This window comes from Haliotis rufescens, unplaced genomic scaffold (assembly GCF_023055435.1).
Source record: "Haliotis rufescens isolate VD_foot unplaced genomic scaffold, xgHalRufe1.0.p SCAF_16, whole genome shotgun sequence".
NCBI lineage: Eukaryota > Metazoa > Mollusca > Gastropoda > Lepetellida > Haliotidae > Haliotis > Haliotis rufescens.
In genome coordinates, this window is record NW_025963846.1 from 16638514 (window position 1) to 16651230 (window position 12717).

Sequence of the window (12717 nt, forward strand, 5' to 3'; positions counted from 1 at the left end):
TCAAGCCGCAGTTTAACTTGAACACCCCATATACTTTACAGGAAAACTGACTCCGAGCCGACCAGTCCTTGTCTTATCCCCTTAATTGAGAGCGCCAGGGTAACAACAATCTTTAATGTCTATAGGTATGACGCAGCGGAGAATGGAGAGACCGACCTTCCACTATCCAGGCAGGTGCTCTATCCACTAACCCACTAAGGCTGTATCTATCATATAGATATTCTGACATCATTTTGTTCATCACTGAGTGCCCAAACTTTTAAGATTTATGTACCTTTATGTCTGAGGACCTGCCCTCCTGGGCCCTGTTCCACAATGTTATCTAAGTCAATGTTAAACACAATGTTGAAGTGTGGATGTTAGGATCACCTAAACACTAAGATAACTTTGTGAAATGGGGCCCCGCTTACCTTGACCAGAGTCATTCTGATGACTGGAGTGACCAAGTACATTCCCTGATCTATTTCCCAAATCACTCCGATTGTCTCCTCGGCTTTCTGAAGTTGAGTCACCTGATACACAAACATTTATTCTGTTCACCTCATGTCTATGAATATACATTATACAATATCTGCATGTTTAATAACAGATGAATGATCATGACACATTCCATCAAAAATACCAGTGTTAACATATCTGCTAGTTTTCCAAGCATAATTGTACAGTGAAACTATCACAGGTAAAATGACAAAACACAAAAAGGATAGTGCTGGGTTCTAAAACCTTGCTTAGTGTTGCTCCACAAACTTCTGTTGTGCTGTTTTCATTAACTTTACACAATGGTAGTGTGGTTTTGGGGTTTATCTTTCGGATGGTCTCTTTCAGCATGTCAATAATTTCACAATTAAGACTTAGGGAGTGGATGTGGGGTGTGTGCAGTGTGGGGTTTCTGGGGTATATAGTGTGGGAAGAAGCCTATGCACCTGGGTATGGTTAAAACAAACCAAGGACCATCGTCAGTACAAATCTGGGATCAGTGGATCCTTGTGAGGCTAAGGGACACAACTCCATAAAGTGCGTAAATCCCATCCTGTGCACACATACCTTCTTTCAACGGGGACACAACATCAATGATGGCTGCAGACGTTATTCCAGCAAGCTGTCTATCCACTGTGGGTACTGAGACTTGGACTTGAAGAAAACATTTTGGAAATCATTATCTTTAATTCAAATACAACCATGGTAACAACAAAACCAACAGCTTTAACAATATTTATTAAGGGCGATAAATAATGGCAGCCTTCGACACTAATGCTGATTTGTTGGCCCCTGTCTCAAGGAACAGTGGAATGAATAAAATGTGGTCAGGTATTTTACAAATAACCCTGCATGGTAATTGTTTTCTTTATACTGATTATCATCATCTCAACAAGAGATCCAACAGAACCAGCAGACTGATCCATAAGCACTCTTGTGTAGAATTAACTTGGGGACAGAGAGAGTGAGTGAGTGTGTATGGTTTTACACCGCTTTTAGCAATATTCCAGCAATATCACGGCGGGGGACACCTACCATGATTGGATGCTGAAGAAGGGGCATCCTCCATACCTCTCTGTGGTGCTGTCGGAAGTTGGCGCCGACTCTGGGCACCTGAACTACTGTTCTCTGTCTGAAACATGAATACTCAACAATTTCACAAAACTGTCATGTCAGCAATAACCATGTCCATTCATGACACTGTTGTGTTTGAGTGAGTGAGGGTTTCAGATTGGTTCATTTTCTAAGACACTGGCTGATCGTCTTCCAAATTGTCCAAAAGAATGTTTCCGAAATTAGGTTTTAAAGAAGAAAGTCCTATCAAAAGTCGATAAAAACATGAAAATGTGCTGTTGCCATTTGCCTCTTAGTGTGAGCGAGCGAGCTAGCAAGCAAGCCAGCCAGCAATATCATGATGGGGAGACATCAAGAAAGGGCTTCATGCATTGTACCCAGTTGAGAATCAAACCCAGTATTTGGCCATCACAAAGCAAGGCATAATCTACATGTCCAACCAACCTACCAGTGAGTGAGTGAGTATGGTTTTACGCCACTTTTGGCAATATTCCAGCAATATGACGGCGGGGGACACCGGAAATGAGCTTCACACATTGTACCCATGTCGGGAATCGAACCCGGGTCTTCGGCGTGACGAGTGAACGCTTTAAACCACTAGGCTACCCGACCGCCCAACCAACCTACCAACCCCTTGACTGTTTGAAAAATAGTAACTATCATTTAACAAATTGATGACCACATACTCTTACATGTTCAGGCTGCGTCTTGAGTAGAGTAAGTTACGTAACTAACAAGTCTGGATGGTCAGACTCGCTTACTTAATTGATACATGTCATTGTATCCCAATAGTGTAGACCGAGCGAGTGTGTATGGTTTTATGCCACTTTTAGAAATATACCAGCAATATCACACCAGAAATGGGCTTCACACATTGTACCCATGTCGGGAATGACAAGCAAACGCTTTAACCACTAAGCTACCCAACTGCCCCGATTATTTACAGACCGTCATCATATAGCTGAGTGTGGTGTTAAATAACAAACAAACATCATGAACATGTAATGCTGCTTTGAATAATATTTCAGAAACATTGTGGACCAAGCTATTGCGGGAGGGAAGTCCAAGTGAGACTGAAGATGTTTACCAGTACTCTGTGGTATACAGCAATGTCTCTACATAGTTGTACAAACCTTCTTAAAGTCAAAGTTAGGCTGGAATTTGAGACAGTGTACTGATGACTTGTGCGCTGAAAACCTTTTGACTGGCGTGACACCCTGACGCAGATCGTAGATGAAGATCTTGCCTCGTGTGGACCCGACGGCCACCGTGCCTCCGTTGTGCATGATGTCCACGGACGTCAGTGGTGAATCTGCTGTTATCGTCTTCAGAGTCCTGAAAGAGAAACAGAGGATCTTCACTTTTTCTGAGTGTTGAGTCAAGTACATTTCCCAAATATCTTGATTACATAGACAATATTCAATATTTGCTGTGGACAGAAGTAGTTATCTTCAGTTGAAGGTGTGGTCCTGTTGTACGGTAAATGTTGAGGAGTGTATTACAGTAGGACTGTTGTGTAATGTTGTGAGGAAGTCACTAGGGTTTAACTCTACTTTAAATGTATTCAGGTTACATCACAGTGTATAAGTTTAATCAAAGTTTGACAGAGTTCATGTACATGTTTCGTCAGTAAATAATCAAAATAATTGAGACAGACAGGTTGGTAACACTGGTCCATATTCTATTTTTTATCCCTGAGAAATATGCTGTCTTGAAACCTAGACTGTGGCAAGGCTGCAACAGACTGGGAAATTTTATAATAAATTGTATGTTTATATTCTTATCCTATCTCATACTATGCATTCTTCATTCAATCCTACATGGAAAGGTGCTTGAAAGGTGTTTCCAGCTTCTAAAAAACACCACACGAACACATCCTAGCATCACCATAGTCATTTCCAAAACAAATGGGTCATGTACTGTAATCTAGTGTAAAGCGACCTACACGACCTGATCACGTCACATCATTCTCTTTCATCAAGCTAACAGGCTAGATGAGCTGTGAAGCGAGGATGGTCAGGAGGACATATAGTGTGTGAGGAAGAACAAGTAATATAACCATACGTTTTTTTGTAAAATTTCCAAATTCAAAACAGGAATGATGATCCTGAGGGAGTTGATCTCGGGGTGAATGATCCTTTGATGAGCGATGAGAGTGACGATCTGCGATAGACTTTTCCTGAAATGGCCACTCTTGGGAGAAGTGTGAGACGGAACATTACTCCGTCAATCCTTAGTAGAGGGTGAACCCATTCTACAAGTACCACTAGAAGTCTGAGGTGGTTTCCATGTAACGGAGGAGGGGTGTGTAAATACATGTTGACAGAATCTTCAGTCAGATGTCCACATTTTGAACCCTGCTTGTCGATACTGCACCAGCCACGGCAGTCACAACATAATTTGTGAGGGTCAAGGTGGGAACGGTACATCTACACTGCCGACAGGCTGGGCGAAGGGAATTTTTCTTGCTCATCATCCATTGGAATGTAACATGAGTGAGTGAATGAGATTGTTTTTTCGCCGCTTTTAGCAATATTCCAGCAATATTCACGGCGGGGGACACCAGAAATGGGCTTCAAGCATTGTACCTATGTCGGGATTCCAACCCGGATCTTTGGCGTGACGAGCGAACGCTTTAACCACAAGGCCGCTCGATCGCCCCTAGATTGTAACGTAAATCTATATGACGTTGAAGGGAGTCCAGCAAAACAACAAAACAAACCCAACCGTATTCTCTAAATCACGTCTCCACTGTGTGGCAATGAGAAGCACCTTTCCATCTAGGATCGCAAGAAAGGAGAAATGCATCATGTGAGATAGGATAAGTTTAAAAATTTACCTCTTTCCCTGCAGGTCATAGCAGACCAGCTTCTGGTCCAGACCCACACTCATCATCAGCATCTCATTGAGCGGGGAGAAAGCCAGACCTGTGGCTGGGGCCACGTGAGCTTTAGTGAAGGAATGGAGGAGTCGGCGTGTGTTGGTGTCCCATAGGTTGATGGTGCCATCGTCTGAGGCCGAGCCCAGCAGAGACTTCTTGTAATAGTTGTATTGGAGCTGTCTGATGGCCTGTGTTACAATTAAAATAGAGACTTCTTGCAATAGTAGTACTGGAGCTGTCTGATGGCATGTGTTACAATCAAAATAGTGACTTCTTGTAATAGTAGTACTGGAGTTGTCTGATGGCCTGTGTTACAATCAAAATAGTGACTTCTTGTAATAGTAGTACTGGAGCTGTCTGATGGCCTGTGTTACAATCAAAATAGTGACTTCTTGCAATAGTAGTACTGGAGTTGTGTGATGGCCTGTGTTACAATCAAAATAGAGACTTCTTGTAATTGTAGTACTGGAGCTGTCTGATGGCCTGTGTTACAATCAAAATAGAGACTTCTTGTAAATGTAGTACCGGAGTTGTGTGATGGCCTGTGTTACAATCAAAATAGAGACTTCTTGTAATAGTAGTACTTGAGCTGTCTGATGGCCTGTGTTACAATCAAAATAGAGACTTCTTGTAATAGTAGTACTGGAGCTGTCTGATGGCCTGTGTTACAATCAAAATAGAGACTTCTTGTAATAGAAGTACTGGAGTTGTGTGATGGCCTGTGTTACAATCAAAATAGAGACTTCTTGTAATAGTAGTACTGCAGCTGTCTGATGGCCTGTGTTACAATTAAAATAGAGACTTCTTGTAATAGTAGTACTGGAGCTGTCTGATGGCCTGTGTTACAATCAAAATAGAGACGTCTTGTAATAGTAGTACTGGAGCTGTCTGATGGCCTGTGTTACAATCAAAATAGAGACTTCTTGTAATAGTAGTACTTGAGTTGTGTGATGGCCTGTGTTACAATTAAAATAGAGACTTCTTGTAATAGTAGTACTTGAGTTGTGTGATGGCCTGTGTTACAATTAAAATAGAGACTTCTTGTAATAGTAGTACTGGAGCTGTCTGATGGCCTGTGTTACAATTAAAATAGAGACTTCTTGTAATAGTAGTACTGGAGTTGTCTGATGGCCTGTGTTACAATTAAAATAGAGACTTCTTGTAATAGTAGTACTGGAGCTGTCTGATGGCCTGTGTTACAATCAAAATAGAGACTTCCTGGTACGTTCTGAACAACATACTGACCAGAGAGCTGAAAAGGCCTCCATTTGCTCTTACCTCTGCCTTGGGTGCTAGCAGTGGGCTGCTACTCTGCCCAGTCACAAAGTTGTGAAGGATTATCTCCCCTGACTCAGATCCCGATGCAATGTATGAGTCATTCCAGTTGAACTGGGTACACGTCACTGGACCTTTGTGTTCCTGAAACAGTCAAAGGCTAAGCTGAGCATCAGGTCCTTCCAGCCCTAACCATACACTCTGTTGTGATACAAAAGGCATCTTGGTCATAGTGAGTTAACGCAGCTTTTAATAGTAGCACTGCTACTTCATGAGCATTGTAACAAGTCAATTTCTTGCCATATTTTCTTGATTTCACCTTTATATTTTGGCAAACTTAACATGCTACTAATCACATTCTATAAGTGCTTCCAATCATTTATTTTCCTCACTTTGAATGATGTCTTGAGTTTCTTCCCCTTGAGATCCCAGACACTGACGATACTGTCGGAGCCGCCGGTGACCAGGAATCGAGTGTTGTAGCCGATATCCAGACATTGTCGGCCCGGCTGAAAGAGTAGACGATAGATACTAAATCAACTGAGGGAGCTGCTTCAACCAAATAGAGTGTGAGAGTGAGTTTGTGTGTGTTTGTGCACCTGTGTGTGCATCTGTTTAACGCTGCACTCAGCAATCATGCAATAGTCAAGCTGTAAATAAATTCCAGACAATTCAGTGATTGACAATATGAGCAACGGTCGATGCCGTCAGGCTAGGATGACATGGCATCAAACAAGTCACTGAGCTTGACCACCTGATTCCATCTTCCCGAGGCAAGGGTGTTCATGACTATAAAAGTCAAAGGATTTGCAAGGCATGTGTACTGCCAACTCCGTGTCAACAGATATACTCCAAATCTTTTCATGTTGTGAAATCAAGGTGCTCACATGATTTTCTTGCACTTCATTAAATAAGACCCTTTTTGTTACAATTTTTATCTTGTTTATCGATCAGATCGTCTTGACTGGGTGTTGCCATTTTGTTTGAAGCAAAAACAAGTGATATGAGAGGTGGAATCTGATGGGTCAATAGGAGGGATATAGAAAGGACATAACTCGTAATAGCCACTGGTGGTGCTACAATCAAGCCCAGAAATTCCAGGCTTGTTAGGCAAGGGTGGAAACTGGACTTTTCTATGACCCGATCCATTAGTTGCCTCTTACAACCAGCATAGGTTGATAGAGAACAATTCTAACCCAGATTCCCCAAGGGTTAAAAATAATTGTGTATGCTAATGAACCGACCAAAGCTAAATTTGGACATGGTCTCAAAGCCAACACTGAGTATCACACTGAGTTAATGTTAGGCCACCTTTGGAGTATTAGCATGACTGTTGATTGTTGTTCACCACAGTACTCAGCAAAATTGCAGCTTTATGATGGCATACACAGTTATAATTACAGTAAACTATGGTTATAACTAACTCTAAGTAACCACTGATTTAATTCTTTATACCGTATTCGACGTAATAAGCGCCCCGCTCTAATAAGCGCCCACGGATATTTGCTAATATATTGGCCAGTGAACAATCCCAATTAGCGCCCCTTCCGATTGATCAATGTACACAACACTTATTTATTAGCGTATAATACGAACTCGTGTGTTATATGCACCCTTAATTATGGGCAATTAAATTCCGAAAATATGTATCTCTCGTATATAAACATTTCAGGCTGTCAGTATAAACCACGAAATTTATCTTTCGACTCTGTTTTTTTCCACCAAAATAATATTCTAATAAGAGCCCCCTATTTCTAATTTTGAGAGCGCCCTGGGCGCCTATTACGTTGTTCGTTATATGCATATATATACAGCATATAAACAGCAAATGGACAGGACCCTGAAACAGTTTGTTATATCCGTCTGTTTGTTATAAGCGTGTTTGTTATAAATGTAGTTTACTGCATATGTGAATTTTGTTCAACATTGCTTAAAACAAGTCTTTGAAAGGCATTTAGAAGTCATATACATAAAGAAGAGAATTTATGGATGTCAACTTCTTTATTATGAGGAACACAATGTTTCGGAGTATATTCTTACTCCTTCATCAGGTGAATGATATGAGGCAGGTGGCAAAGTATATGCACGCATAAGTACAACAAAAGTAATAAGATTTCAAAAGGTGAAAAGGGAAGCCAACAGATAATTGGCACTGATAGGTGATTGCTTAGAACAGTAGAACAGTATTTCAGCGGTCTCACAGTGTCATAGCTGAATGTGTTCTACTCGTAATCAGGGTGAATTTCGAACCCATTATCATCCTATCCTGGCACAGATCCTATTGTTACAGTCACAACTTACTAGAAATCAACAGTTCCATAACTGTAACTGTATGAAAAGATAAGATAAACTACAATCGACATAGTCCTCATGATGGCTTTGTTGTTGTCATACATCACAAAATGAGATCTATTACCAACCACTTCAGACCCGTGAAGATTCCGGGGTAGAATAGGTCTTCATCAACCCATGCTTGCCGTAAAAGGAGACTAACGGGATCGGGTGGTCAGACTCACTGACTTGGTTGATGCATGTCATCGGTCCCAATTGCGTGGATTGATGCTCATGATGTCAATCACTGGATTGTCTGGTCCAGATTCGGTTATTAACAGACCGCCGTCATGTAGCTGGAATATTGCTGAGTGCGGCGTTAAACAACAAACCAACCAAACCAAACCAACCTCTTAAAGTTCAGTCTCACATACAGCAGTACAGGCTTCACATAAGTTCACAATACCTGAAAGTTTCTGGAATCATGGCAATGGGAATTGTTTCTGTAATCACAAGCACGAGCTGTCCAAGGACTGCAGACGCAGGCCCCTTGAAGGACGCACTTTACTGACTGTCAGTGTTCTTGTGAAAACACATCTTTCTCAGGCAAGGGAATTAATTGACTCTAAAAGTCCAGTTTCCACCCTTGCCGAACAAGGCTGGAATTTCTGGGCTCGATTGTAGTGCCACCAGTGGCTGTTACGAGCAATGCCCCTCCTATTGACCTATCAGATTCCACCTCTCATATTACTTGCATTGCTTAAAATAAAATGGTGGCGCCAGTCAAGACGATCTGATCTATGATAAAGACCTATATTCTAATAAAATAGGTAATACCTGGCAAAATGCATCAAATCATGTGAGCACCTTGATTGAAAACATGAAAAGATTTGGAATATATCTGTCAACACCCAGTTTATGATACACATCCTTTGCAAATCCTGCAGTCACCTGAAATCTGCACGTCGAAATCCATGTTATTTACAAATCAGATGTCGATTTCGTTACACAATTTTGAATGGACTATGCATACACTCGTTAGTCGAGCCAAAATATAACTCAATAATTCCAGCTTAGTTCAGCAAGGGTGAAAAATAGACTTTTACAGTTAGTTATCTCCCTTGGAAAGATGGCGGAAACAAGGATTCTGTTTGGAATTTTACAATTGAAACAACAAACAACCCTCTGAAGACTTACCTGGCAGTTGAGCTCTGTAGTGGTAATAGTGTTGTTTTTCACATAGTTGAGGGACACTTTGTCATCCTTTGCAGAAACACTGCCAAATATACTACCTGCAACAGACAACAAAAATAAGTAAATTATTAATAACCAAGTACCGTATTTGACGTAATAAGCGCCCCCCTCTAATAAGCGCCCACGGCGATATTTGCTAATATATTGACTAGTGAACAATCCCAATTAGCACCCCTTCCGATTGATCTATGTACACAGGACTTATTTATTCGTGTATAATACGTATGTTATATGCATTCTTAATTATTGAGAATTAAATTCTGGAAAAAAATATATCCGTCGTATATAAACATTTCAGACTGTCAGCATAAACCACGAAATTTACGATCTTTCAATTCTGTTGTTTTTCACCAAATTAATATTCTAATAAGAGCCCCCTATTTCTTACTTTGAGAGCGCCCTGGGCGCTTATTATGTCAAATACGGTAATATCTTTTAGGTGAGTATAATGTTACTGGAAACTTGCTTAACATACCAACTCTCACAGATACACCAAATACATTGTTTAACATGACACTACTATCACAGATCAATCTGAAACATTGTTCAACATGAAACTATGATCACAGATCCAAGAAACTGGATTATAGTTGGACCAGGTAATGGTTGACATGAAAACTACCACCACACCAAACTAGGTTGCACCCTGGTCAAATGAATTTATCATGTTGAAACAGATGCATAAACTAGAACAAAATAAATAAATTCTCAGATATCTGATGATGATGTCATGATTTTTAATACAGTTAGTAATTACTGTTACAGTACTGATGTGGCAGTGTAAACCAACATAAAATAATTAAATTTTTGTTGTGTTCATTGAAATTCCTGTATTCTGATTAGCTGAATTGGTCACATGTTATTGCATTCATTTCCCAATGAATGTAAAAACAAAAAGCCACGCCCACCGAAGCGCACTACTTTTATTACTACGGAATGTTGGGGAATCCCAATATTACAGTCGAGGGAATTCCCTTTCTGCTCACGTGTATCGTCATGCACAGGACATTTAGCAACTTTCATGCAAACCGAAGGCCGAGAATGAATGAAACAGCAAATGTGCAGGCTCGCTCGCCTGCTTTTTTCCCCGCTCGCCTCGGTTCAACGTTCATGTCTTCGGGTTTCATTTCTAACTAGCATTTTTCCAACTGTGTTTTACCGTTATCAGGGTATTAATGTTTGAATCTGTTGCAGTTCTTTTCGCCTCTTGCCTTAATTGACAGGTCCAAGAAACACTGTTTTGATCCTACTCTCCGTTGATTGGCTACTGACTCTGTAGGCGTGTCAAGTTATGTGCATAAATTAATCGATCACCTGATTCATGTCATGCCACAGTATGTATTATCAATATCGTCATTTTTGTCTGTTTTGATATATACAACTGTTTTTGGTTAAGCTATTGTAGATAAAACATGTTTTACGTTGTCTAGATATTTTTCATCAGATGTATCCTGGAAATCTAAATATCGCAACGTAATACAGTGGTCAACTTCAGAGATAGATGAAGCTACAGCCCAGTACTAATCACAACTCAGTGTCAATTAGGGGTGTCACGATAAATCGAAATATTGATATTGGTAAGCACTTAAAGTCAAGAAGTTGATTGTTAAATCTGTTTCCGATCAATAGTATCGATTTCTGTTAGGAATATCGATAGTTTCGATTGTACATGTATTAACCATATCAATAAAATACATGCAATGCTGTTCAAATTTGTTTTTCTTGTGGATCATGAGTGGTAGTAATTCACACATGGTAATGTGGAAGTTTCTTTTTCTTTAATTATTAGGGTAAGTGTAAAGGCGGGATATTTTGCCCAAGTTACTTACAACAGTTACCAAAATATCCGGCCAATTTACTAATTTTAGAATAGGGTTTGGGGTTCACGGCGCTGGTCTCAGGGGTCCCATAGCAACAGCTCTTAGCCAATAGCCTGGGACTATGGGGTCACATGACAGGGGCCAGTGCTCCCGTGTGACCTCAAAACTTTTTTACCGCCTCTTTCTGCCTGCACTGCCTGGACACCAACATCGCCAGCTAGCCCTGCTCATTTTGTTTTAGGTAAGAGCACCAGTTTCTCTGTACGGCATCTATAGGTCTATTGTAGGCAATTATTGTATGGTCCAGTGCATAGTTATTACATTTTACAGGATTAAGAATCATGTGCTGCATTTATTTTCATAAAGTCAAGCAAAATTCGAAACAATTGTTTGGCCATTGTCCGAGTCATTCTTGCTGTGCCAAACTGGCAAACGTCGCTCATCTGTGACTGTCCAAAGGTGCACTCAATGGCAATAATGAATGACATTTATTTGTTGCACTATTTTCTCGTTTGAAAATAGCTGTAGTAAAATACCTTTTGTGTTTGGAAGTAATTTTGCAAATTGGATCGGCCAGTCAAAATTGAAACTAGCTCTTTGCTAAATTCAAAGTTCCATTTATTCCAAATTCTTTCGTCTGATAAATGCACTTGTTGCTGACAACAACAGAACTGTTGCAAGTTTATTTTAAAGTAACAAGTGGCTGACCCCTCACTGACAGCTCTTGACCTGTTCGCTGGGCAGCACACATTATCTTCGGCTATCCTCGGCACTCTCCGGCTCTCTTCCGGTGGCATCACAAAATGGCCGCACCGGATGTAAACAAGGCATGGCTCCGTCGTCTGCTTTATGTTTACCTTAACACAGTTTGGCCTACCATACATTAATGTCATCCTATCCTAATGGTAACACATACCAGTTCACATATATGGCATAATAATCAGGCAATTTAAGATTAGTGTACATTCCTGCAGATGATAATTTTCTTGTCCTCTTGGCGTCTGGCGTTACGCAATCCCATATGATGACAGCTGGCTTAGCAGTAACCAACTTCTAAATATGGAAATACCCTGTTTATTAAATACCAATCCTGTCCTACTAAATATGTAATATTTCTACATTGTCGGATTGGTGTTATAAGGTATATTTCACGACGTTTTCCCACTTGATGTGATAGTGAAGTCACCTTGTATTCAATAATAATATAATGTATTATATTATATGGCCAACAATTTGCCTGCAATATGAGAAATGTGTATTATGTAATATCCATTTACTACATTCATTTTTAATACATTTGCTTAAATTCGGCATTCATTCTGGGTAGCCTCACGTGGCTTACCTACTGGGTGTATTGTCATACTGTTGGAGCTAGCCCCATATGGACTGGTATGATCATCCAACAGGCAGTCATACCCCACTCCTCTTAGCCACAATTCTAGTACAGGCCAGGTGTCCTTTCGTGGTTATTAGGCTTACGTGTTTAAACCGCTTATTTATACATGCCTATCCTATTCCAAATGCGCTGGGATAAATATTCCCTCACTTTGGGTTTAAATGTATGTTTTCAAAACCTCTATTGGCCGCTGTTAAAGTGACTTCACCTCACGTCAGGTGGGATCTTATATGTATCCTATATGGTAGAAAGGATGTGATGATTATATT

General features: G+C 40.4%; 1 protein-coding gene across 1 annotated transcript in view; it reads right to left on the bottom strand.

The window, feature by feature from the left end:
• The window catches only part of LOC124121060 (protein NEDD1-like), a 31439-nt gene that overhangs the window by 14132 nt on the left and 4590 nt on the right, over positions 1 to 12717 (bottom strand). Inside the window, exons 3-10 of the mRNA XM_046484013.2 lie at positions 9176 to 9270; positions 6100 to 6216; positions 5711 to 5851; positions 4391 to 4620; positions 2685 to 2886; positions 1513 to 1609; positions 1045 to 1131; positions 411 to 512 (exon numbers count right to left, since the gene is read on the bottom strand). Of these exons, the coding sequence (XP_046339969.1) occupies positions 411 to 512; positions 1045 to 1131; positions 1513 to 1609; positions 2685 to 2886; positions 4391 to 4620; positions 5711 to 5851; positions 6100 to 6216; positions 9176 to 9270 (1071 nt within the window). The remainder of the gene's footprint in view (positions 1 to 410; positions 513 to 1044; positions 1132 to 1512; positions 1610 to 2684; positions 2887 to 4390; positions 4621 to 5710; positions 5852 to 6099; positions 6217 to 9175; positions 9271 to 12717) is intronic.